Raw genomic sequence first — 26196 nt, forward strand, 5'->3', positions numbered from 1 at the left:
TTCCGGCAATCTTAATTCCGGTTTGGGATTCATCTAGTCCAGCCTTTTGCATGATGAATTCTGCATATAAGTTAAATAAGCAGGGAGACAATATACAACCTTGTCGTACTCCTTTCCCAATTTTGAACTAATCAGTCTAAACATTGGTCTAAACACCCTTTCAAAGGTGCCTAAAAGTTGGTGGTCATCACATCATTTTTTGTAGTACAGTCGTATCTTGGTTTTCGAACAGCTCAGTTCTTGAACTTTTTGGCTCCCGAACGCTGCAAACCCAGAAGTGAGTGTCCCGGTTTGCAAACTATTTTTGGAAGCTGAATGTCCAATGCGGCTTCCGAGGCTTCTGATTGGCTTTTAAAGTATGTTGTTTGGTTTTGATCTCCCGACTTCTGATGTGCTTCTTCATCTCATAACTTGCATATGCCATGTGGTTTCTCTTCCTTCCCCTGCTGCTTCTGTCCACGCTATGCATTGTTAATTTACTCTGAGAACATAAACTGGAGCCGCTCCAAGCCCCTACTAGCTTCTATACGACAAATGTTGAAACACAAAATGGGCATCTTTACACACAAGTCTTCTAACATTTTCTTTCTGCTGATGGAAGAGCGATTGTCTGTTGGGCTGCTACTGGGTAATTAGATATGCTTCTACAGTCATACCTCGGTTTAAGTACGCTTCGGTTTGAGTTCTTTCAGTTTAAGTACTCCGTGGACCGTCTGGAACGGATTAATCCACTTTACATTACTTTCAATGGGAAAGTTCACTTCAGGTTAAGTAAGCTTCAGGTTAAGTACGGACTTCCAGAACCAATTACACTCATACTTCGGGTTAAGTACGCTTCAGGTTGAGTACTCCGCGGACCCGTCTGGAACGGATTAATCCACTTTCCATTACTTTCAATGGGAAAGTTTGCTTCAGGTTAAGTACGCTTCAGGTTAAGTACAGACTTCCGGAACCAATTGTGTACTTAAACCGAGGTACCACTGTACATCTTTGTTGGTTGGGACACAATTACCTCATTCCTCTTCCCCCAGGCACTGTTGCGGGGGGTCAAGATGGGAGGCTGTGTTTTGAACATGGTTTGGTAAGGTGTGTCATTTTTAGGGGGTGAAAAACAATGGCATTAAGGAGAGGTAGGGACGCATATAGAGCTTTTCATATAAAAGGCCCCAGGTTCAGTTCCTGATATCTTCAAGTAGGGCTGGGAGAGACTCCCTTTCAGAAATCCTGGGGAGTTGCTGCCAGTCAGTGCTGGATTGACAAATGTTCAGCTTCCCTATTCCTAGGTGATACGGGCAGGAGCTCATCACCCTATCAACACGGTAACAGATACCAAGACAGGAGGGGCTCCAACCATCTTAGGAGGTGATGGAGATGTGCTCCCCTTCTTGTGGGATATAGCAGCTATGAAGGATTTAGGAAGGAAGGCTCAGCCAAGAGGGAGGAAGGGTGGGATAAAATAAATAAAATCGATTATTCATTCAAGGGCTGGAGGCAGCTGGGCCAAAGAGGCTTCTCCTCCCTAGTGCTCAGCTGGGTGTCTGAAAGCTGAGCTGAGGAGGAAGACAGCTCCCCCCTTGACAGAACCAAGTGTCCTGCATTCTCTTGTCAAATCCTTCTGCTACTCCTTTCACTTGACTTTGCAATTCTATTGCTGCTTGTTCGTAAACATTTTGCATTTTTGGGGTGGGGGATTCCCAAGTGGTGAGTTCAGGGTTTCCTTTCTCTTTTTATCTCTCTCTCTCTCTCTCTCCTTCCACCTTGTCCCAGTTCTGAAGCTTAGCTGACCCCTTGACTTATTTGTTGGAAGCTGCCCAGAGTGGCTGGGGCAAGCCACCCAGATGGGCAGGGTACAAATAATACAATTGTTGTTGTTATAAGCCCCCTTATCTCCCTTGCAGCAGCCGCCTACAACTGCTCCCTATCCCTGGGCGCCGTGTGATGTTTCAAAATGCAGCATTTCCTTTTCCTTGAAGACCAAATAAGAAGGTTTTCTTTTCCCCTGGGGATGGCAAGAATTGGGAGTTGGTATAACGATCTCTCTCCACCCACCCCTAGTGCTGAGAGAACTGCTATTGTTACAACTTGGCTCCAACCCCCCGTTTGGAAAACACTGCTTTTTGGGATGGGCGCTTGAACTGCAATACTTCATTCCGATGGAATCTCCTGCTTGAGAACAAACCCTTAAGCAAACAGTTGACTGTGCTGACAAATCCCTTGGGATTTGCCCTTCCCTGTCCCTGCCTTCTTCTTCTGCATCCTAGGTAGGCAGATGCACACCTGGAGATACAGGCAAGATGTGTGGGTGCAGAATAGGGACTTGGGGGGGGGGAAGGGAAGAAATTCAATCCAGTCCGCATTTTAACGGCGAACCCACCCAAAACAAACAGCTAACCTTTGAAATTTGCGCTCATGGCAATTAGCAGGGCAGGATACTTATATCTGAATAAATACTATATTGGGGCAGGGGGGATTGTGAGAGATTAAGGTGGCAGTTTAAACCTGGAGTCAACCCCGGGCTAGAACTTTGGAAAGGGGGAGGAGGTTTGCTTCTCAGTGAGCAACCGGGAAGACTCTTGCCTGCATACTTTCGCTCCAGTCTCTCTACAATTGAAAGGGACTAGAGATTGTAAGAAGAGTTGAGACTTAAAGGAAAGGTCTCTAAGATAAACCTAAATAGGTCACCCCTCAGGAGTCCACCTTTTTGTTGCAACATCAGTTCTATAGCCCTGATTCTTCCAAAGAACTCTGTGACTGTTGAGAGTTCTATTTAAGAAGCTGCTGTCCTTTTCATCCATAATAAAGGCTCTCCCGCAGAGACATTACAGGTAAAAGTAGTGTGGGTAATAAAAAGGTAGCCATCATTTTTAAAAAATATATATAAAGAACATATTTATGAAATGCCCAAATGGGCAATACTGATGCATTTTTGTTTTGTTCACAGGTGTGCAACTTGACCCAGGGGAAAGGGAAAAGAAGAAGAAACGTTTGCATTTAAATACCCAGTGAACACACACAGTACTCAAAGGCCCCTGGTTTGGAAGACAATGACAATGTGACCTTTTGTTACTGCCCACTCATGAGTTTTCGCCCTCCTAACAGGAAGATCGTGGCAGAGAATAGCACTGACGAAAGACACTAGGCTCTTTGAATCCTGGGCTGCTGATATTTTGAAGGAAGCTTTTATCCAACTGTTGGGAGACCGCCTTTAGCTTCAGGAGAACCAATTGCTCAGTGTGCAGAAAATCCCAGGTTCCCTCTCTGATCTCTTCAATTAGAAGTCTTTCCGATACAGGGTCAGGAAATACCAGAACAGACAATACTGGGCTTAATTGGACCAATGGGCATGAAATAGCTTCCTAAAATCAATTCCAGTGGATTATGTTACTGCTAGAACTGATTTTCATATACCTGAAATTTCCTGGTGGTGTCTTCTGACAACTGCATACGCTCACATCTTGAACCGGTTCGAGAAAGACGAGGTCTTCTGGTTTGCTTCTGGAAACTCTGGAAGCCATGCTGGCTGATTTGGGGCAACCGGAAGACTCCTTGTCAGGAAGCATAAACTGCCAGCATTTCCTTTCCACAAATGTCATCACAGTAGGTAAGTCAAACAGAGCTTTCTGTTGTATGCCTATAAACTACCATTTGTCTGTGGAGAAGCAAAGACTGCCTCCAGGACTTATTTATGTGTAGGTTGGGTTGCCTCTCGCCATGTTCAGGTTGTCGAAGTGCCACAAATTACTTCTGTTAGTGTTCTGATGGAGGGATGAGGCTGATAATAATTTTAACTACATCTGGGCTTCTGTGGACATAATTGTAAAGCTGTTGCGTTATACACTGTGGTTTTGTTTAGTTCTTGATTTTGGAGTTGGAAGGGAAACATTTCTTTCTGCTGTTGCATAAGAGGTTCTATGGCACTATCTATTTCCAGAAGAGATTCCATAAGCTTGGGGGGCAAGTGGAAGAACAATGTTGCATTTGGTTTTAATTTTCTTTCTTGGTGTTCTATAGCACAAGGTAAGAAATAGCACAGAAGATTCATTTTTCCACATGTGGAACTTTGTCTGTTTTTGGACTACAGTTCCCACCATCATTGACCACTGGTCCTGCTAGCTAGGGATGATGGGGAGTTGTAGTTCAATAATAGCTGGAGAACCAAGGCCTTAACTGTCCTTTTAACTGTCCTTTTGCCTTACAAGCTGCAGCTGACTGATGTGAGATTGGACCTTCTCAGATTAGATACCCAGATTGTGGAAAGACCCCTCCAGACATCCTTTTTATGGGTGATTTGTGCTCATTGATGGTATTGGAGTGGTCATATGGGATCTTGCTTTCAATACTGTTTGCACCTGCAAAAGTTTCAAGGTTGACATGCTGCTTTGTTCCCACTTTGTGCGTGTCCTGCAACTTGCTTCAAAAATCTTGTAACTTCCGATGCAACAAGCATTCTGTTGTGCTGTAGTGCAAAAGTGGTCTTCTAAACAGCAGTGATATTGGTAACATTGGAGAATGATCACAGAACAACCAATGAAGTGGAATGGCATGTGGACAGTCCCTTTTGAGTTTTAGATGAGCTGTTATGACTTCTTTTTTTCTTGTTCTAACTGTGGGCACGGAATAATTTTACCCCCCCCCCCTAGCTGATTGGGAGTGTTTTCACTGATTCCATCTTGCACTTGGTTTTGATTGCAATTTTACTTATTTTTGGACTATGCTTCTTATCAGACATGTATTTATTATATTAAGCTGCCTTTGGGATGGCAATTTAGGGCCTGAAAAGCAGAGTGCAAAAAGAAACAAGTGGGAACTGCAAGAAAAGGATGCAACATGGAATGTTCTTCCATGATATGTCCCATTCCATTCTCCCTCCCTGTTGGTTTCCTGTCTGAGTGTACTTAGTCCTGTGTGGGCTGCTGCATTGTTGTTGTTGTTGTTGTTGTTGTTGTTGTTGTTGTTGTTGTTGTTGTTGTTGTTGTTGTTGTTTTGTGCTTCTGCATCTCTAAGGTTCCCCCAACCTTGCTGGTATCTCCCTCTTGTACATGGCTGGTGCAGTTTTGGATTGTGCAACTCACACTGGAAGCAGAAGGAAGGACCTCTCTCTATAGAGTGTGTTCTTATATAGAGTTGTATCCAGTGCTCATCTCATAGCAAACCCATTGAAATTAATGGCTGTGGCTAAATGAGACTCATTACATTCACTCTGTGTAGGACTGAGTTGGATACAGCCCACAGGTTTTTTGTGTTTTTGTTCTTTTGCTTGCCTGATTAATGCATGGAGGCTATGATTTGTCTTGTGTTTCCAGACTAGTAGGTAGTAGTTTAGAGACATTTTCATACAGAGAGCATAAGAATGGGAGCAGATCTCTTCAGGGGGTTGACTATATAAACTGCTTTGGCCTATATGTGAGTGGACCTCGAGCTTGCTACCAACACTGTTGGGTATTCATGCACCCACCCTTTCCTCCTGAGTTATATTCTGTTTGACTCCACCTTTCATAGTGACTGACTGAGGCATCTTTTATTAGAGAGGATACAATATGCGACCCTGCATAATAACAATCTTTATTTATGTCCACAGTGCTGTAAAGGTAAAGGTAAAGGGACCCCTGACCATTAGGTCCAGTCGTGACCGACTCTGGGGTTGCGGCGCTCATCTCGCTTTATTGGCTGAGGGAGCCGGCATATAGCTTCCAGGTCATGTGGCCAGCATGACTAAGCCGCTTCTGGCGAACCAGAGCAGCACACGGAAGCGCCATTTACCTTCCCACTGTAGCGGTACCTATTTATTTACTTGCACTTTGACGTGCTTTCAAACTGCTAGGTTGGCAGGAGCTGGGACTGAGCAACGGGAGCTCACCCCGTCGCAGGGATTCGAACTGCCGACCTTCTGATTGGCAAGCCCTAGGCTCTGTGGTTTAACCCACAGTGCCGCCTGAGTGCTGTACTATGCTCCTATTGCTACCCAAGAAATCTGTTTTTGCTTGACTCTGTATGTGCACACACACACACAATTCTCCAGATGTTTGCAGTAGGCTGACACAAAAATGTGAATTTCAAGCCACTTGCCTTACATTTTATAACCATTTAGTGCAGTCCTATATCTACTCTGAAGTAAACCACATGGTGTTCAGACGAGCTTCCTCCCATATAAGATGGTACAGGATTGTAATCTTATTCTTAGTTTTATGACAAGATTTGTGCCCAGTTCATTTCTGGTGTTCAGACTCTACGGCTGGATCTAATTGCCTTTTCAGATTAGTAGCTAGAGGTGTTCTTCTGTCCTGTAGCTCTGTACCAAGACTGCTCATTGGTTTGTTGGCTTCCTATCTCCATGGAGTCCTCTACCTGATATCCTTCAGATAGAGAAATTTAGCCGGAAACAGCAGCGTTCATTAGCCTTGTCAAAGCCTGCAAGTCTGAGAAATGTAGAGGATCTGATTTAAAATGCTGTTTATCTCCCTCTTAACTATGTTAAGATGAAATGGTGAATATGTTTATCTGGACACCATGGTTCTAAAAAATGGGGACATGCTGCATAAGTACTTTTTTTGGAAAAGGGAAATTGTACACTTAAAGTTGTATGATATTTCACCAGCAAATCTAGCAATCTCAGCACCTCTCATCCATAACCCAGCTTCCTGGCATGCTACCTTTCTATGGGCAGATTTTCATCCATGCAACCATGCAGCCTTCCAGCACTCCAATGTAATGCTATCATTCCTGAACATATAGCTTGGTTCTGAGTTCAGAATCATATTCTGTGCAAAGGTTCTCTCTCTCTCTCTCTCTCTCTCTCTCTCTCTCTCTCTCTCTCTCTCTCTCTCTCTCTCTCTCTCTCTCTGTACAGTCGTACCTTGGAAGTCAAATGGAATCTGTTCCGGAAGTCTGTTCGACTTTCAAAACATTCAGAAACCAACGCGTGGCTTCTGATTGGCTGCAGGAAGCTCCTGCAGCCAATCAGAAGCTGCAGAAGCCATGCCAGACATTCGGCTTCCAAAAATAGTTCGCAAACCGGAACAGTCACTTCCGGTTTTGTGGCGTTTGGGAGCCAAAATGTTTGGGAACTAAGCTGTTCCAAAACCAAGGTACGGACGTCTGTCTGTCTATTGGAGGTGTTGATGGAGTAGGAGCTTGAGTAGGAGAAGTTAAGTCAACTGTAGTGTGACATGTCCAACTTGATCAGTTAGTTTTATCCCCAGGTTTTCTCATTTTGGCTGTGTGTGAATATGTTCCATGCTAAAAGGGATGCTTCTAGCACCAACAGTTTGGGTAACAGAGAAGCGGTGGTGTGTTTTGCTTTGCCTTAGTTTTTGGAGGCTGGCAAATTTATGTTTTGCGGTGGGGAGGTGGAATCCTGGGAACACATCAACAATAAATAAACTTCAGGATATTTTCTTTCTTTCAAACAAGATTTTTAGTTGCTGAAAGCCTTCAGGTGGTGGCATGGGATTTTGCCTTCCCCCCTGTCAGATCCGCCTGGCTTTGAAAAAGTAAGTCAGTTAGCAAATAATGAAACTTGTTCTTGTTCAGAGATTTATCCATTAGCTTTTTCCTTCCTTGCAAAGTGTAGCAGGCAGCTGTGGATTCCTGTGGCAGGAGTATGAGATGGATTTTCATAGTATTTTCACCATGTCTGCTTAGTTTGGAATAGGGAACCTTTATTCTCATGAAGATCCACAGAAAAGTCAATTGGGGGTCTGAGCTAATGGTCTATGGAGCTGGAGCCCAGGTGGGGCAGAATATATTCCTCTTTCAGCAAACCTTCTAAGTGGAGATGTTTAGGCCACTTGATACCTGCATTAGGTGTGAATTTATTACACACACACACACACACACACACACACACACACAATTGGGTTAAATTGTACGCACACATAGAGACTAGAGACACATACACATTCTGTTTTTATTAATGCAAATGTTTAAGCGGTTTTTTAAAACATACACAATTGTTCTGTATCTGTTTTTACTACACTGCAAATCAACTCTGGATGCTTCGTGGGAAACGATTCATGAATAAATATCAATAATATGAATTTTTATCTTGTAAGCTGCCTTGGGTTTGCTTTTTTCATGAAGAGGAATGGAGGATATACATTTCTAAGTAATGAAAAATATCGAGCTGCAGCTTGAGGGCCGAGGCTGTACCTTGGTTAGTTCAGGCAACCCTGATGAGTCACATGTCAAAGATGTTCCTCTAATTGGCAGTGATTCATGGTAAATGGCCACTCTCTATCTGTGAACAAATTCATAGGCCATTGGCTCCTGAACACCTAACCCAAGAGATATTGAAGTTCTGCTGAAAAGCCGCTTATTTATTTTTTTGCAAAAAGAAGAGGAGGAGGAAATGGGAATTTAGAGTTTGTGATGAGCTCTGCCTTGCCCCCAAGTAGGAAAACCATTAGACCAGTTGTGTGTGTGTCTGAGAGCAAGCAGGTACCAGTAAGTGAGCTCTATTAACATACTGCCCCTTTCCTTGCTTTAGACTGCCCTTCTCCATTTCTTTAAACAATGACAATACTTCCCTTTGAAGTGAACGGTCACCATGGAAACAGATTACTAAAGGATGCAGCTAAGCATTGCCTTTATAAAAGAAAGGAGGGGGGGAAAGCAAGTAAGCGCAGCCTTTGGTGCTGGGAGCGCAAGAGGCAGCATCAGGTTTCTGGCCTTGGGCTTAATCTTGGCGTTCTGTGGAATGGGGAGAAATTGAATGTGTGCTGCGGAGCTGTTTACGAAAGTTTGCCATGCTTGGAAGGGGAGAGGGAGGGTGGCGAGCCATGATTTTGTTGCAGAGAGCAGCCCTGGGTTGTCAGATGTAATATTGCAACTCATGCTGTTGCAATTCTGGTGTTATCATTTCATGCAAGTTAACTCGGTGAAAAGGAAAGGACATTTCCCCTCTATTTCAACTCTTCTAGGCTTGCCTCAGCCACCTACCGTATGCTAGTGCTGTACTTTATTTGTGGAATATGAGAATCTCTGAGCACAAGCCCTCCAGGTGCTCCTATTTTCCAGGGATAGTCCTGGATTTACAGAAGCTGTTCCGGTTTCTGATTTGATCCTACTTTTCCGTAGGACACCCCTGTTTTCGTCAGAGAAATGTTGGAGGGTATGTGCATGCGCATAAAGGCACACACAAATACCCTTGCCTTCATCTACCATTGCATTGCTAGGAATGCAGAACTCAGAAGGCTCACAGAAAACCTCCAGAGTATTTTTGCAGGAGGTTTTCAGAAACCAGAACTTCTAAAGTAGACTGTCTTTGGTCAGGGTCCAGAAACTGCTGTTTTTAGAGGATGCAAGGTTTGCAGGCTTCTTAAGACACAAAGAGGGCAGATCTGCACATTTTATATCAGTTTTATACCAGTTGAAGTGACAGAAGCCCCCCCCCCCCAGCACTGGACACTTTTCCTGGGACTAACAGTCTGGTGAGATCCTAAGCTTCCTTTATGAAACTATAGTTCCCAGGGTTCCTAGGGAGAGAAGTGGTGACTCTTCAATCTGTTTTAAGTGTGTGTTGTAGAAATGCCCCATTGCTAATACAGCTGTTACTCATGTTCGCTTCCGCAAGCTATTTTGCCCTCATTATCTTAGCCTATCATTGTTGCAGCCATAATTTTAGAAGCGTTTTTGTTTCCGCTCTCTGTGCATTGTGGTTGCCATCAACAGCAGTGTAACCACTTTTGCTTTAAATCAGTGGTGTCCAGACTTTTTTCAAAGAGGGCCAGATTTGATGAAGTGAAGGGCCGTGAGGGCCAACCAAAGGGCCGGCCAAAGTTGCCTGCTTTAAATGTTCCACATTGGAAATCGGTCTCTTCCTTTGCTGAATGGCTGTGATCCTACAAGTTCACCCTGATTATTTATTTTTACAAAATCGGAGTCTGACAGTAAGTGTGCGAATAATCCCTTTCAGAAGGAGGATTAGAAGGAGGGTCAGAAAGCCAACAAAGCTTTGTATTCTTGTGTGTATTATTGACAAGGGTGCAGAGGAGGCACGGAAACAAGATATGTGGCACTGAGTATTGACAAAAACAACTGGGCCAGTTCTTAGGAAAAGCGCCCTGCTTTGCTAATTCAGCCAGTGTGCTAAATCTGTTAGCTGAGGACGAAACAGAGCCTTCCTTTTCAGAAGAATTTCACCCAATTTTCCCCATTAGCAGAGCCTTTGTAATAATGATCCCCTCTGTCTTTTAAATTTATGCTCAGATCTAAATTGATTGGCAGATTGCTTAAAATGCTAAGAAATAGTTCCCTGAGGAATACTGTATATTTAGTAGCATTTTGCATAGGTGATTTGTTGCAGAAGACTGTGATGTATATTATGTTTGTAGGAAGCTGCCTCATACCAGGGTCTTAGTCTGTTTGCCTATCTAAGCTAGTCTTGTTTACTCTGAGTGGCAGGCACTCTCCAAGTACCATCACCTGGTACCTGACCCTTGTAACTACAGTGGTACCTTGGTTCTCGAACCTAATCCATTCCAGGAGTCCATTCAACTCCCGAAACCATTCGAAAATCAAGGTGTGGCTTCTGATTGGCTGCAGGAGCTTCCTGCACTCAAGCAGAAGCTGCGTCGGACGTTCGGCATCTGAAAAACGTTTGCAAACCAGAACACTTATTTCTGGGTTTGCGGCATTCGGGAGCCAAAACGTATGCGTACCAAGGCGTCTGAGAACCAAGGTACGACTGTAGAGATGTTGGGGATTAACCCTGGCATTCTTTTGCTAGCCCAACCGTAGAGTTAAGCTGCTGGTGCTGATTATTTCTGGCATATAATGCATGGATTCAAGTCCAGTTACAGTATTTGATTTATTGTAAGTTTGAAAACTGTTGAAAAGTAGGTAATTAGGCACCTGTACTATGGAGAATTCCTGCTGATGTTGAGAGTAGACCACAATTCCTCAACCTGGTTGACTTGCCAGCAGGCCCATCCATGATGGGTGGTGGTCAGAAATGATGGGAATTGGTAGTCCAGCAACATCTGGAGGGCACCTGGTTGGGAAGGCTGGAGCAGGCTTAAGATAGCCAGTGTTGTGTAGTGGATTGAGTGTTGGGCTGGGACCGGAGGTTTCAAATCCTCACTGGGCCACGAAAGCTCACTTGTCACCCTTGGTTTCTCTGCCCAACCTACCTCACCAGGTTCTTATAAGGATAATGCGGCAAGAGGGGGAATTGTGTACACCAGCTTGAGCTCCTTGGAGGAAAGATAGGACATATCTTTAGGCACTGGGCGAAAACATTTCTCTTCAACCAGGCATTGGGCTGACAAACATTCTATGGCTTTTTAAAGACGTTTGTGAGAATGGGGATTATTGATTTGTTTTTGTTTTATTATGTAGTATGCATTTTGTGTTCTCATTTTGTGTTTTTATGTTGTGAACCGCCCTGTGATCTTTGGATAAAGGGCAGTATTTAAAATTTAATAATAATAATAATAATGGAACAATATAAATGCAATAATAGATAAATCAAAGCACATTCCCTACCCTAACCCATTCTAGTGTTTGTTCCTTGCGAGTCAGGGACCATCAACTTCCGGTTTCTTTTCCTCCAAAGGAAAGCGGCCAAATTTTCCTTGAGAAATCTCACAGTTTGGGTTTTTTTTTTTTTTACTTCTGAAAGGAAACAAGCCTTAGATCAGAGTTATGCAGTCAAAGCTAGATGATTATATTATCTGTCGTTTCTAGCAGTTTCTTTTAAACATTCTCTTCCAATTACGTTTTTTTGTGATCCTGCAAAGCTTACCCTCATCTCTGGTCTCTCTCTCTCTCCTTCCCCCACTCTCTCTGTTGTAAATTGGGTTTGGAAGGGATTTGAAAGAGATAATAAGATCATACCGGTATACATTTTAGAGCTAGAATATATAAATATATATATATATATATTCATTCACACACAGCCTAACTTTCCCCTCCCACATTCTGCTTCCCTACTGAGTATGAGGTTTAAGAAAAGCAATTCCACTAGTTTTGATTGTCTCCAAGTTTTAAATTTGCACAGTGTGTGTGTGAGATGTGTCATTTTGGAAGGATGAGCACCTTTTCAGATATATGGAAATATTTTTCAATGGTCTGTTTGAAACCAGTGGGGTGCAGGTGGAGTGTGTAGGAATTGGATTATAAACTAGGCCCCCCATGAATGGGAATACATAAAAGACCTTTTTGTTGTTGTCGTCTCTCTGCACATTCCATGAAATGTGGGCCACGGGGCAGGCAAGGAACAGCCAGCCTCTTTCACCAGGATCTGTTGGTCACATTGCTCTGTGACGCTATGTGCACCCACAAGAGCTTGGCTCTTCGGACGTCCTCCCACGAGCACTGTCTTCTGATTTAAAGCAATCTACCAGGGGAAGGCTTGCAGCTCAGTGGCAAATCTCCTGCTTTGCAAACCAAAGACCTCTGGTTCAATCCATGGGACCTGGAGAAAAAGCCCTGCCTGATATCCTAGGAAGTCTCTGCCAATGAATGATGGCAACACTGAGCTAGATGAACCCACAGTCCTGTTCCATATAAGACAGCCTCCTGTATTCCTCAGGGAATTCACGCAAGCATGCTTTTCAGTGTGGAAACAGTTCCCATATTTTCATAAGGAATAAAGTCAGTGTTCCTTGGCTCCTGCAGACAGGTGAAAAATAGCAAGGGATTTTTGATTTCAGCATATGTGTCCAGCAGAAATATTTTTTTATCCCAAACGTGAATCATAGAGTTGGAAGGGACCCTGAGGGTCATCTAGCCCAACCCACTGCAATGCAGGAACCCTGCCCACAGCCATCCCCAGGCGGACTTGAACCACCAACTTTCTGGTTAGTAGCCAGATGCATGGACCACCCACTGAGCCAAGAGATGAAATGTGTTTGTAATAATGAAGTATGCCATCCAGCCAGGCCTAATATAATACAGTGGTACCTCGAGTTACAAACACCTCAGGTTGCAAACACTTCAGGTTACAAACTCCGCTAACCTGGAAGAGTTACCTCGAGTTGAGAACTTTGCCCCAGGATGAGAACGGAAATCGTGTGCTGGCAGCGCAGGGGCAGCAAGAGGCCCCATTAGCAAAAGCACACCTCTAGTTAAGAACAGTTTCAGGTTAAGAACGGACCTCCAGAACGAATTAAGTTCGTAACTAGAGGTACCACTGTACATGAATGGTAATTCCTGAAAACATAGGAGGCTGTCAGGCCACTTATCTAGCTAGTCAGAGCGGCAGCGGCAGCAGCGGATCCCCAGGATTTCAGTCAGGAGTATTTCCCAGTGTTGGGGGTGGTTCTAGGACCTTGTGGGTGCAAAGAATGGGTCCTGCCACTAAGCTTCAGCCCCTTCCGCTAACAGAACCGTGCCTGCACAGCAGCCCAGAGCTATCTTGGAAGAACCTCTCTTTTTTCCTGATACTGCACTCCAAGGTTCTCGAGGAAGCAGGAGATTTGCAGTTCCACTCGCGGTGCAGGCTTCCGTAGCCTCTGCCGTGCCAAGGAAGGGGATGCCTGACATGTCAGGGCACATTGGAGAAATGGGTTTATTTTAATTTGTCATCATCGCTCTGTTTCTTTTTAGACTTGGCAAATTCTGGCATGCAAGAGACGAGAGAGGCAAAGCTAGGAGAGGCAATGAGGCACCTAATACCTGACAAATGAGAAGTTCAGGTTTTATCAGATATGATTCATCTTGGAGGGAACAGGAGCCTCTGCCTCCCTAAGGACACAACAGCCATTGTGATGATGGTGAAGGGAGAAAATCAGCCCTGTAATGGCAGGAGCGAATGGGGAGTTGGCTTTACGTCAAAGAAAATAAGGCTGCGCACACAGTGTATATATATGTGTGTGTGTGTGTGTGTGTGTGTGTGTGTACATTCACTCCCATCCAAAGGAGAGGATGTGGTTGTGTGAGCAGCTTGTGTCCAGGCCGCTTCTGCAGTGGATGAAAGCAGCTGACTGGATGTCCCCCTCCCTCTTTGCAAAAGGGACATACCAAATGGTCCACCTTACAGAAGATGAAAGCTGTAAAACACGTTGCAAATTAAATTAGTAGCAGCCAGTTCAGCATAGCCTTCCCTCACGAGGATTTGCTAATCTTCTGCCCCCGAGAGATGCCTAAATTGCAAGGAGGTTGTTTTTTAAATGGTTCTGTTTCTAACAATTTTCATTTCTGTAAACTGTCTTGGGTGACTTCTTTTGAAAACCCTGCTGTGTATTAATTAACAAAAGAAAATGAATTAATGACATCTGCTAGCTCTGTAGGCTAGGAAGCTCCTGTTTGCCCTTTTTTAAAAAAATAAAAAGAAAAGGGGGGCAAAGCATCTACTTTGCGTGCAGAAGATCCCAGGTTCAATCTCCAGGTAGGGTTGGGAGAGACTCCCTGTCTGAAATCTGGGAGAGCCACTGCCGATCAGTCTAGACACAGTGCTGAGCAAGAAGGACCAGTGGATTCGACTCTCTATAAGGCGATTTTCTAGGTTCCTACAGTATGTTGTTCTTCAATGCAGTGTGATTAACAGCAGGGGAGTACTAGCTGGCTTCTAGGCAGAGTAAGTGACTATGCCTCAGAATCCTTGTGGAAATTTTTTTACACTGTAAGAAGAGCAAGCTTGTTTTGAAGGGGAATTGGAAGGTTGCCTAAGAGAAGTCAGGCAGATGTTTGACTGTGTCAAACTCTTATCCATGGTCTGAGGGTGAATTCTGGGAAGGACTGCCTTGCAAATAATGCACCTGTCAGCCTCACTATCTGTTGGAGGGCACTTCTCAGATAGTGTGTATCATAAACGAACACAAAAAGTTGGGCCTCAGAAGGATTTTTATCTTCACAGTGGGTCATTCCAAGAAGGGAAGGGGACTGGTGAGCACACAAGTCTTTCCTAGTCAGCTCCTTCCAGCAGGAAGCGACCTCTGTTTTTCATGGATGATGTTTCCCGGGAGAAAGATGTCAAGAATGAACTGTGGCCTTTTCCTATTCAGGGGTTAGCTCTCTCATCTCTCCAGTTTTTAGATTGATTATCTACAAAACACTAAAGGAACGGGAAGTGATTTCTATATTACACAAACCAAAGGGTAGCTCAGCTGCTTAGAGCGTGCTGCTGATAACTTTGCGGTTTTGCCTGGATCTGATAAAGATAATGTCATACTCCAGCTGTTGCCACCGTGTTATGAAACTTGAGCAGGATTGTTGGATGAAAATGGGTGGGGTTTTATGTAGAGTTTGTCATAGCCATTACTACTTCTAGTGGGAAGCCTGCCCATGTTAGGTCTCTTCAGGCATTCATAGCAAAAGGAGCCTGTGGGAGCATGAGGGGCTAACTCTGATTGGCTAGGATTCCAGTCCCCATGCTGGAAACTCTTTATGCAATGAAGATGCAGGCTCACACAATTCTACATTGGTTTGGAAGTACTTTGAAGACTGTGGGTTATGTCCAACATTAGTCCTATTTAGAGCAGACACATTGGGATCATTTAAGAAGGATATTGACAGTTTAAGAAGGATATTGGCGAGCTGGAACGTGTACACAGCAGGGTGGCCAATATGGTAATGGTTCTGGAAGCCAGGCCTTATGAGGAACAGTTGAAGGAGCTGGGTATGTTTAGCCCAAGAGGCGATGTGATAGCCATCTTCAAATATCTGAAAGGATGTCACATAGATAATGGAGCCAGCTTGTTTTCTGCTGCTCCAGAGAGTAGGACCCAAACCAATGAATTCAAATGACAAGATAGGAGATTCTGACAAAACATTAGGAAGAACTTTCTGAAGGTAAGAGTTGTTTGGCCATGGAATGAGCCACCTTGAAAGGTGGTGGACTCTCCTTCACTGGAGGTTTTTAAACAGAGGTTGGATTAAGGTTACCAGATTTTTTTCAATGAATCTGGGGACACTTTTCAACTTCAATGGATTTTGTATGGGGACTGATTTGTAAATCCGGGGACTGTCCCCGGGAAATGGGGACGTCTGGTAACCTTAGGTTGGATGGCCATCTGTCAGGGATTATTTAGCTATCATTCCTGCATCATAGGGGGTTGGACTAGATGACTCTTGGGGTCCCTTCCAACTTTATGAATCTATGGACACAATTAACTTAGGTCCATTGATTTCAGTAGGTCTGCTTTGAGCAGAACTTAATTGGCTGCAGCTCATAATATATATCTTTGCTCCTGTTGCCATTGAGACTTCTAGCTTTTAAACTGTTTTCACAGATGGGGCCAATGTTTGTTTTAGTTGTTATTTGTGTGTGTGTGTGTGTGTGTAAGTAATATATCCTGATTTTAAGCCATCTTGGCTATTTTCTGCAAAAGCTGTATATAAATCTTGATGATAGATAAAATAATTAAAGCACTTCCACCCTGCTCAATTGGATAACCCTGCATTTCCAACCCAACACACGGGCGTCTCTGCAAACTCAGTCCCCTGACCTTGGTTTCCACAATCAAATAGCTCCTTTTGGAGAGCAGAGATTAGGTTTAACCCACATGGCCACGTATCCTAGGTAACAGGCTGTGTAGTTTAGAACTACAGTATGGAGTTTGACTCTCAGAAGGAAGGAGCTGTGCTAGGAATGCAAAGAAGAAGCTGTTAATTTCTGTTAAGATTTAGGAATAATTTTAAAGAAAAGAATCTGACAGGGCGACAGACTCGCTCTTTTTGTCAGCTGTGGTAACAACTGTGAGAGATGGCGTAAAATTTGATGAACTCCATTTGAGCCCGGGAGACAGAAATAATTCAAACTCTAATTCCTCTTTCCCCACTGTCTTGCTTGGGGGCTTGGAGGTGAATGATGAGGGTTTTTGCAGGATGAGGACTCTGGGAACGGCCTCAATAGTATCACTAGGAATGGGAGAATATGATGATTTTGGTTTCCCATTTCCCCATTCATAGGCTCAGTTCTCATTTCCACATCAGCTTCCTCATGAAAATTCTTCAGCATTTTATTGTGAATTTATCCTAAGATGTACATTTTTGTATGCAATTTCCCCAAATACAATCCATTATTGTATGCATGTATTTGTGTACTGTACCCTGCTGTATCCATTTTTGTACAGTGGTACCTCTGGTTAAGAACATAGTTCGTAATTATATGCCTTTCTAAACAACCCAACAGTAAAATCAGCAACAACTAGACCCCTGACAACCTCCTCCTAATGACAAAAGGACATGGCAAAGGAATGGTATCTGCAATATACAAAATACTACTCCAAGGTCCCACAACCCCCCTAGACGCAATAAAAAGACAATGGGAGGATGACATAGGATATGGAATCAACCCTACCCAATGGACCAGAATGTGGTCTAAACCCCCCTTTAAATCCATAAATCCATATCAATGAAAAGAAAAGAACTCACCCTAAAACTCACCTACAGGTGGTACCTAACACCAAGAAAGCTAGCAATAATACGCCCAGGAACCTCACCAAAATGCTGGAGAGGGTGCACTTCCACAGGTACATACCTCCCCATGTGGTGGGAATGCCCCCAAATCCAATTATTCTGGGCAACAACCATACGAGAAATATGTAAAATAACCTAACAAGTAATAGAAATTACCCCAGAATTGGCCCTACTAAACATCTTCCAAGATAATAATGCCCATTTATACCACAAAGACCTCATAACCCACCTACTTTCAGCAACCAGAAACGTCATTACCAGATATTGGAGAGACCTGTCAGGAGTAAGCATGGACCAATGGTACCAAGTAGTATGGGAAACAGCCTTACTAGAAAGACTAACCAACAAGCTGAAACTGACATGGGGACAAATAGAAGAGGATGCCTTCATCCCGGTATGGTTCCCCTTTATCACACACACAGCCCAATGAGAGAATGACAAAGATTTACTGCCAGCATACAAATCAGTATGGCTAACCTTACCCAAAACACCCACCCACCCCACTCACACATGAAAACAAAGACCATCATAGCCAATCACAAATGAACAACCACACCCTTGCCCCAACCCCAATCTCTCTCACCACCAAAAGAACACAAGCGAATAAAGGAGAACCTACACAAACAAAGCTGACATCAAGCCCTACAGATATTAAGCAAAACAGAAACATCGTCGCCTGATCCCACCCCCATCCACCCTCCCACTCCCTATCTACCTCACTTTCCCTCTTTCTTCTTAGTGTCTTAACAAATGAAAGTGATTTGCAAAAATGATACATGTAAAAATATGAGAGACACGGCACACACCTTTGTAATTCAAGAAATCTTTAATAAAAATACTTTAAAAAATAAAGAAAGAATGTAATTCGTTCCGGAGGTCCGTTCTTAACCTGAAACTGTTCTTAACCTGAAGCACCACTTTAGCTAATGGGGCCTCCTGCTGTCGTTGTGCCGCCGGAGCACAATTTCTATTCTCATCCTGAAGCAAAGTTCTTAACCCGAGGTACTATTTCTGGGTTAGTGGAGTCTGTAACCGGAAGTGTTTGTAACCCGATGTACCACTGTAATATGGATTTAGAACTGCATAGCAAAATTCAGATAAGTGTGAATTTTGCAGGATAGCTGTGTCTCAGTTTTCATATTGTTTTTGCAAAGTGTGAATCAGTTAGATTTGCCTTTTAAATGTGAACTGGATTGAATTTCTACCCCTTGTTTAGGTAAAACTTGTTAGGGTTAAAGACTGTAGCAGAATCATATATGATTTCTTCACTGAGCTGCTGTTGCCCAGGAACTATTTCCTGAAACGGAATTTGCAGTTTTAGCCATCAGAGAGGCCATGATTGAGAAATAAATAAGGCCTAATGCAAGGTTAGGGACCAGAACTAAGTAGTGAAATTGAGATAAATAATAATTGGAGCAGAGCATCAAAACCAGATTCACATCCGGAGAATGAAAAGGATATGAGAATTATAAGTTAGGTAAGCTCAAAGGATAAAAAGCTCAGGCATGCATGGACCAGTGGTGTGAGTGTTATGAGTAAGCTTGAATCTCCTTCCACTTTACACATGAGGCTGGCAAGATGGAAATAATGTTAAGAACAGCTAAGGAATTGAATGTGAAGGATGGTTGTGATGGTATGGAAACACAGCAGGTATGATATGTTGCCTGAGAGTGTGAAGAGTAAATGTTCAAGTCTTCACACTGCCATAAATTCATTTACAAGTGGGAGCTGTAACAAAATGTTGCAGTGTGGGGTGCTTCACTTCAGGGATCCAAGTACTCACTTTCTGTTTCCCCCTCACAAAAAGCCCTAGTCAGTCAGCATTTCACAAGCTTTGTCCTCCTTGTGCTATTTTGTTTGGGGTGTGTGTGTGTGTGTGTTCCAGCTTCTTCCAGTTTTCCTCCAACAGATTTTGTTTTGAGCACTTCTGCAGGCCTTGGCATTTCCACAAGCCTGCTGATAGATCCCTTTTGTGCATGGGCAATTCTGTTTTGTCTACATATGCAACACCACCCACAGTCCGGACACCGGAAATAGCAGGAACCATGTTCTCTTAGTACCCACAATTTCTACTTCTGCCATATGAGGGGTGATAAGGATGACCTTACAGGGTTGTTTATAAGCATTACTGAGATAATGTATGTGAAATGCTTTGAATACTTCTGAACTACTTCTGTGGTATTACAGGCTCTACTTCTGAACAGTCTTGCAGTTTTAGAAATCAGCAACTCCCAAACTGACTTAATGAACATGTACAGTAGTGATGGCCGAATCTGTCAATTTCGCTTTATTTTAGTTTCTCATCCCACCCCCATTTTTAGGTTCAGTTCTCCACATTTTTCAGCATCTGATTAGTGCAACTTCCAATACACAATTTTGCCTGTTCAAAATTCTGCCTAATATACAAAATTTTGCAAAACTATTTCCCCTAATATAAAACATTTCTGTATTATTTTGAATACTATGTGCATTCTTTTGCACAATGTGTCTGTGTATGTATTACTTGGCTGCTGAACTGCATTACAAAACTGAAAGAAGTGTGCATTTCTAAGGATGGCTGTGTTTCGGTTAGTGTATTGCTCTGGGAAATGCATATAAAATTCTTACTCCACACCAACTCCCCCCCCCCACTTCTAAAGAAGTATAGCAAAGTTTATGCAAATGTGAAGGAAGGTGGGTTCTGAAATGAAGAAACTCAATAAGGAGCCTGGATAGCTCTTGCCAAACATCAAAGGAAGAAAAACCACTAAGAATTTGGTTAAGGGGTGGGGTGTGCATTGAAGGCAAGAGTTCTTGACTAGACAAGCACACTTGGTTGGCTACATCCTGCTGGTTTGGTCCTCTGCTCCACATGTCCAAAATCTCACTCCTTGTCAGCCCTCCCTTGGTCGGTCAAAGACAGACAGAGCTACTTAGGGAGCTGTGTTTATTCATAAGTTACAATTACCTTTTTGTTTGGTCTAAGTAGAAGTCAACTTAATGTGTTTTAGCTGCCTTTTCAAAGCAGGTGCATGGGAGAAACTTAGACTCTAGCAGAGTTGCATGCTCCAGGTAGGACCAGGAAACAGACTTGTTGGGACTGCTGGAGAGTCGCTGCCAGTGTAGACAATACTTATCTGAATAGGCCAATGGCCTCACCTGGGATAAGGTACCTTCAGCCTAAGTGCTTCAGCTCAGTGGTTGAGCATGCAATTTGTGTGCAGAAGGTCCCAGGCTCCAATCCTTGGCATTTCCAGGTTGGACTGAAAAAGACCACTGCCTGAAATCACAAAAAGGCTCTGTCAGTTTGTGTAGACAATACGGGGTCAGATGATGTGATCCTACCAAGGATAAAAGAAGGCAATATCCTATGTTTCTAATTGCATGGTAGTCTTAAGTATTCAGGGGAGGGGAGGGGCATAGCTCAGTTGTGGACCATTTGCTTTGCATGAAGTCTGTCTCAGGTTCAAACCTTAACATCTCCTGGCTTCGAAAGAGTGCGGGGGGGGGGGGAGGAGGAGGAGGAGGAAACCCTTCTGAAAACCCTAGGGAGTCACTCCCAACCACTGTAGACAATACTGAGCTAGATGGACCAACCCTAACCCTGTTCTGGACCTGCACAGATGTCTGACAAGTGCATCCTTTAGCCCCTGGTTTTCATGCACCTGAAGGTTTGTGGCTTGAAGTTGACACTAGAGGGCAGTGGTGTTCTGCATTGATCGGAGGCTGTTGAATTCAATTCAAGGCTGATGAATTGGAGGCTCTTTTGCCCTGAGTCCCACATCTCAGCGAATCTGCTAAGAATCTAAACTTTGGATGGATTTGTGCAGTTTGGAAACCGTGCTGCATTACTGCCTTGTATTTCACCTGTAACATGAAATCTAGTGCACAATAGCCTAGGTTTTTATTCTTTGTAGTTGCGTTGAAATGTTCCCAATTTTTAAAGATACAACATAAGCAAGTGCCCTCTCCTGGCCTCCCTCCCCCCACAAAACCCCGCTAAACAATCCATTATACAGAGATCCACCAGCCAATCACTTATCAAGTGAAGCAAATGCATAGAAATTAATAGTCAGGAAACTAATCAAACATTTTGCAACATTTTAAGCCAGGCATCCCCAAACTTTGTCCCCCCAGATGTTTTGGACTACAATTCCCATCTTCCCCAACCACTGGTCCTGTTAGCTAGGGATCAAGGGAGTTGTAGGCCAAAACATCTGGAAGGCCACAGTTTGGGGATGCCCGTTTTAAGCTGTGATTGGGATGGTCATCTATGGATAGATCTCCTTGCATGTACAAAAGTAGCCATCAGGGAAAAGATTCAGCCTGAATTCTAATACAGTGGAACCTTGGTTTATGAACACCTCGGTTTACGAATTTTCGGTTTACGAACGCCGCGGACCCATCTGGAACGGATTAATTCACTTTCCATTACTTTCAATGGGAAAGTTTGCTTCAGTTTATGAACGCTTCAGTTTATGAACAGACTTCCAGAACCAATTACACCCATGCTTCGGGTTAAGTACGCTTCAGGTTGAGTACTCCGCGGACCCGTCTGGAACGGATTAATCCACTTTCCATTACTTTCAATGGGAAAGTTCACTTCAGTTTATGAACGCTTCAGTTTAAGTACTCCGCGGACCGTCTGGAACAGATTAATCCACTTTCCATTATTTTCAATGGGAAAGTTCGCTTCAGTTTATGAACGCTTCAGTTTATGAACAGACTTCCGGAACCAATTGTGTTCATAAACTGAGGTACCACTGTATACTAGAGCTCTATACGCACAGAGTTTTTGGGTGCTGTTATTTTGCCTCTGGCAAGTAGCCCTTAGACTCAGTCTACATCTGTAAAATCAGAAAAATAAGGATGCACCTCACAGCGTGCGCACACACATTTAAAATTACTCTGTTATATATGAGTTCCACCCACATAACATGGAAGCAAGGAAACAAGCACAATCGGGGCTACTAGTACTCTTCACTCAGAAAATGTGCCAACCTGTACATATGCTTTCCAGCATGATTCCTGTTCCTTTTAACAATTCTGCAATATTTCCGGCTTAGCATAATTCATCCTGCTTCTGTTTATTGTGAGGAAGGCAACAAACCGCACATGCCTGCCTGCCACTGGAAAACATTCAAACCCACCTCACTTGCTTTTGAGGCACCCTGGTAATTTCCCCACAGCCTTTCAATCATCTCTTCAGAACCATAAGGGCTAGGAGCCATAATCCCAGCTGAGGCAGTCGTCCCCCTTATCTCTCTCCTGACCGAGGCCACTGTAGCGCAGCTTTTGTGGCTGATGGCTCCGCCTTCTGCTCCTTCCATACTGGCCTTAGCTGGCTTTTCCCGTCTTTCCCTTGTGCGGCGAGAGGAGGGGGAGGACAGGAGCAATTGGCTACTGCCATGTTTGGCTCCACCCCCTGGCCCTCATGATGTCAGGACCTTGTGTTCATGACATCAGGACGTTGTGTCGTGCACCACCCCCCTGCAATCGTTTTCAGAAGTTGGTGCCTCTGATACAGGGTAGTCTTACCATCCAAGCGAGCTCTGATCTCCAATTGAAATAGATCAAGAATATCAGCTTTTTCAAGAGTACCTGGAGCTGGTTTGGTGACCACCTCCACAATAACCCAGTCTATATTTATTCAGGCCTTCTTTGGCCAAGGAGGACTTTTTATGGAGCAGTCTCACTGCAGCATCTTTCCGGTGACCTTAAGAGAGCCCTTTATTACATCCCTGTTCCTGCATGTACTGGTATTCCCCTTTTCTTCCAGATGACCCTCAGCCATGAGGGTCAGGAACGCAGGTGGTTGCCTATCCCTCCTCCAAGCACCTTGTCCACATTCCTGAACCCTGGAGGGTTTGCAGTGACCATGATAGGTTAGTTGTTCATCCTTCACAGGAAGAATACTTTTTGACACCCCTCCCTAAAATGACAGCTTTCTAGCTTAACAGGTAAGGTAAAGGTAAAGGGACCCCTGACCATTAGGTCCAGTCGTGACCGACTCTGGGGTTGCGCGCTCATCTCACATTATTGGCCGAGAGAGCCGGCGTATAGCTTCCAGGTCATGTGGCCAGCATGACAAAGCCACTTCTAGCAAACCAGAGCAGCGCACGGAAACGCCGTTTTAACTTCCCGCTGTAGCGGTTCCTATTTATCTACTTGCATTTTGACGTGCTTTTGAACTGCTAGGTTGGCAGGAGCTGGGACCAAGCAACGGGAGCTCACCCCGTCACAGGGATTCGAACCGCCGACCTTCTGATCAGCAAGCCCTAGGCTCAGTGGTTTAACCACAGCGCCACCTGGGTCCCCAGCTTAACAGGTACTAGAAATTTTAAAATAAGCCACCTAACCCGAGACTAACTTTCCATTAACCATCATTCTGCACAGTAGTAAAGTGCATTGGCTTCTCCTGTTTAAAACGCTCTTCCGTCACCCCCCATCGGTCTATTTTCTCTCTCGATTCTATATCCAGAGGACTTGGAGGACAAGGGCTTTCATTAGGCATCCCCCCCGATTAATTTTAATTAGCTCTACTTAGAATCCCAGTTTTTGCCTTATTAAATGAATAAATAAATAAATAAGTAAATGTCAGCACATAGGTTTTTTAAAAAAAATTATAATAAAAAACCTATGTCCTTAACACCAGGCTTCCAAAGGCTGCTGCGTTGTGGAAAACTATGGCTTGTGGACTGCAGAAATGGCACAGCATCATTGCACCATGGCAGCCAGATCCCTGTGGGGAGGGTTCTTGGAAGTGGGGGGAAAGTGTGTCATTCCAGCCAGATGCAAATAATAATAATAATAATAATAATAATAATAATAATAATAATATTGGTAATGTGGCCATTGGTCAAGGAGGAAGGGAGTTCAAGAACACCTTAAGAATCATAGCTTCCCCAGTCCTGTCATAAAGTGAGGCCCTGGCAGGTGGTAGAGATGGGGAAGAAATTTGATTGGGGTCACACTGAAAGGTGAAACTTACCTAATTCATACTTTCTGAAACAGTGTGCGAGCTGGAACGCAGCCCCCCTTTGACATTTGCACTTCTTTGAATTTTGCAATGCGGTTTTCCAGCCAAGTAAATGTGTGCAAAAAATTCATGTACTGGCAGGGTGGGGAGGGGTGGGGAAAGTGTGCATAGACATGAATACATCGGTGAAAAACCAACATATAGAAATGCATTATATTTTTGTGTACGTTGGGGAAAGTGACAAACAAAATGGGGTATATTGGGATAAATTTGCACTAAAACCCTGATGAATTTTCATGAGGATGTTTTTTTCCAGGAGGAGGAGAATCACAAACTGATGTGGAAATGTGGAGAACTGGGGGAAGTTGGGGGAGGGGGAGAAAAATGGGGGAGCAACAGAAATTGAAAGATTTGCTTATCCCTAGAAGGGTGATACCATTTCAAGCAGGCAATTGCCAGTCTGAGGGGAGGGAGCATAGCTGTCAAGTCTCCCATTTTTCACGGGAAAACCCCGTATTTAAACCCGTTTCCTGCTGTTATCCTGAATTGAAAAATATCCCGTAAACCCCCCGGATTTAGAAAGCAGCTCCTACTGGCCAGGGAGGCTCCTTCTGCGCATGTCTGGATAATGCGCAGAACCGATTTCGGGTGCCACTCTGCCCATATCTGGGCACAGGAAATCGGGCAGCGCCAGCACCGGAAGTCGCTTCCGGTGTCTGGACATGCGTAGAAGCGACTTCCGGTGCCGCGCTGCTGCTGATCCCTTATTTTTCAATCCGGGAGTTGACGGCTATGGGAGGGAGCACTTAGGAGTATTGTGCCCTCCTAGCCTCAAAATGCACATCCTCACTTCTGGAATGCAAAAGGAAGGAAGGAGTTTCATCCAGTCATTTGCTTCATCCCCCCACCCCTTGAAGAAGAAGAAGAAGAGTTTGGATTTGATATCCTGCTTTATCACTACCCTAAGGAGTCTCAAAGCAGCTCCCAATCTCCTTTCCCTTCCTCCCCCACAACAAACACTCTGTGAGGTGAGTGGGGCTGAGAGACTTCAGAGAAGTGTGACTAGCCCAAGGTCACCCAGCAGCTGCATGTGGAGGAGCGGAGATACGAACCCGGTCCCCCAGATTACGAGTCCACCGCTCTTAACTACTACACCACACCACACCACACTACACTTGAGGATAATTGCATCAAAGGAACCCTGAATGAACAGGGAACAGAAGTGCTACATCCTTCAATGAGTGAAGGATGCTGCCATTGCATGGCTCTGACTCCAGAGACCATCAAACAAGTCCCTATTGTCCTGCTTGGTGATGTTTTGACCTCATTAGAGAAAGGCTTGGAAAGGAGAGCGCTGCGTTTAGCTGTAAATTCAATGCTTTGCTCAGCCAAGGGGCCTGCCCTTTCCTTCCGCAGAAGGTTGACTCTTGTAGGCAATCTTATCGCAACTTTCAAAGCAGAAGAATAAGCTTGTACCATGTTGTAGGACTGCCTTAAAAAAAACCACTTTCTGAACCCTTGAGTGTGGATTTCCATCATTTGGTACACTTAACAGTGGGTATTTTTGCAACCCTCCCACACACTTGAGGTATTGTGTGAGGTGGTGTTGTCGGCAAGGCAAAATCCTTCACTGAGACTGTGAAACCTCGGGGGAAGAGGAAAGTGGTTTTGCCATCATAGTTTTATAAACTTAGAAGGAACAAGTGTGTGTGTATGAGCACACACATGCACCTGTGCTTGTTTCTCATGAACTGTGAATGGAGACCACTCTAGAGGTCATGAGTTGTATCCAATGGTAGTCCGACTCACAATAAATGCATCAAAGTTAATGGACTCAGGCCTTAGCTGGAGACTATCCCATACCAACAGTTCATGTC

The 26196-nt window shown here is 44.1% G+C and overlaps 1 protein-coding gene across 2 annotated transcripts in view; it reads left to right on the forward strand.

Annotated features, from left to right (window-relative positions):
• The window catches only part of PLCH2 (phospholipase C eta 2), a 320826-nt gene that overhangs the window by 13883 nt on the left and 280747 nt on the right, over window positions 1–26196 (forward strand). For both annotated transcript variants that reach the window (XM_088671661.1, XM_088671662.1), the window contains exon 2: window positions 2942–3601. In XM_088671661.1, the coding sequence (XP_088527787.1) occupies window positions 3514–3601 (88 nt within the window). In that variant the 5' untranslated portion in view covers window positions 2942–3513. The remainder of the gene's footprint in view (window positions 1–2941; window positions 3602–26196) is intronic.

The sequence above is a fragment of the Zootoca vivipara genome, chromosome 6 (assembly GCF_965207765.1).
Source record: "Zootoca vivipara chromosome 6, rZooViv2.hap1.1, whole genome shotgun sequence".
Taxonomy (NCBI): Eukaryota; Metazoa; Chordata; class Lepidosauria; order Squamata; family Lacertidae; genus Zootoca; species Zootoca vivipara.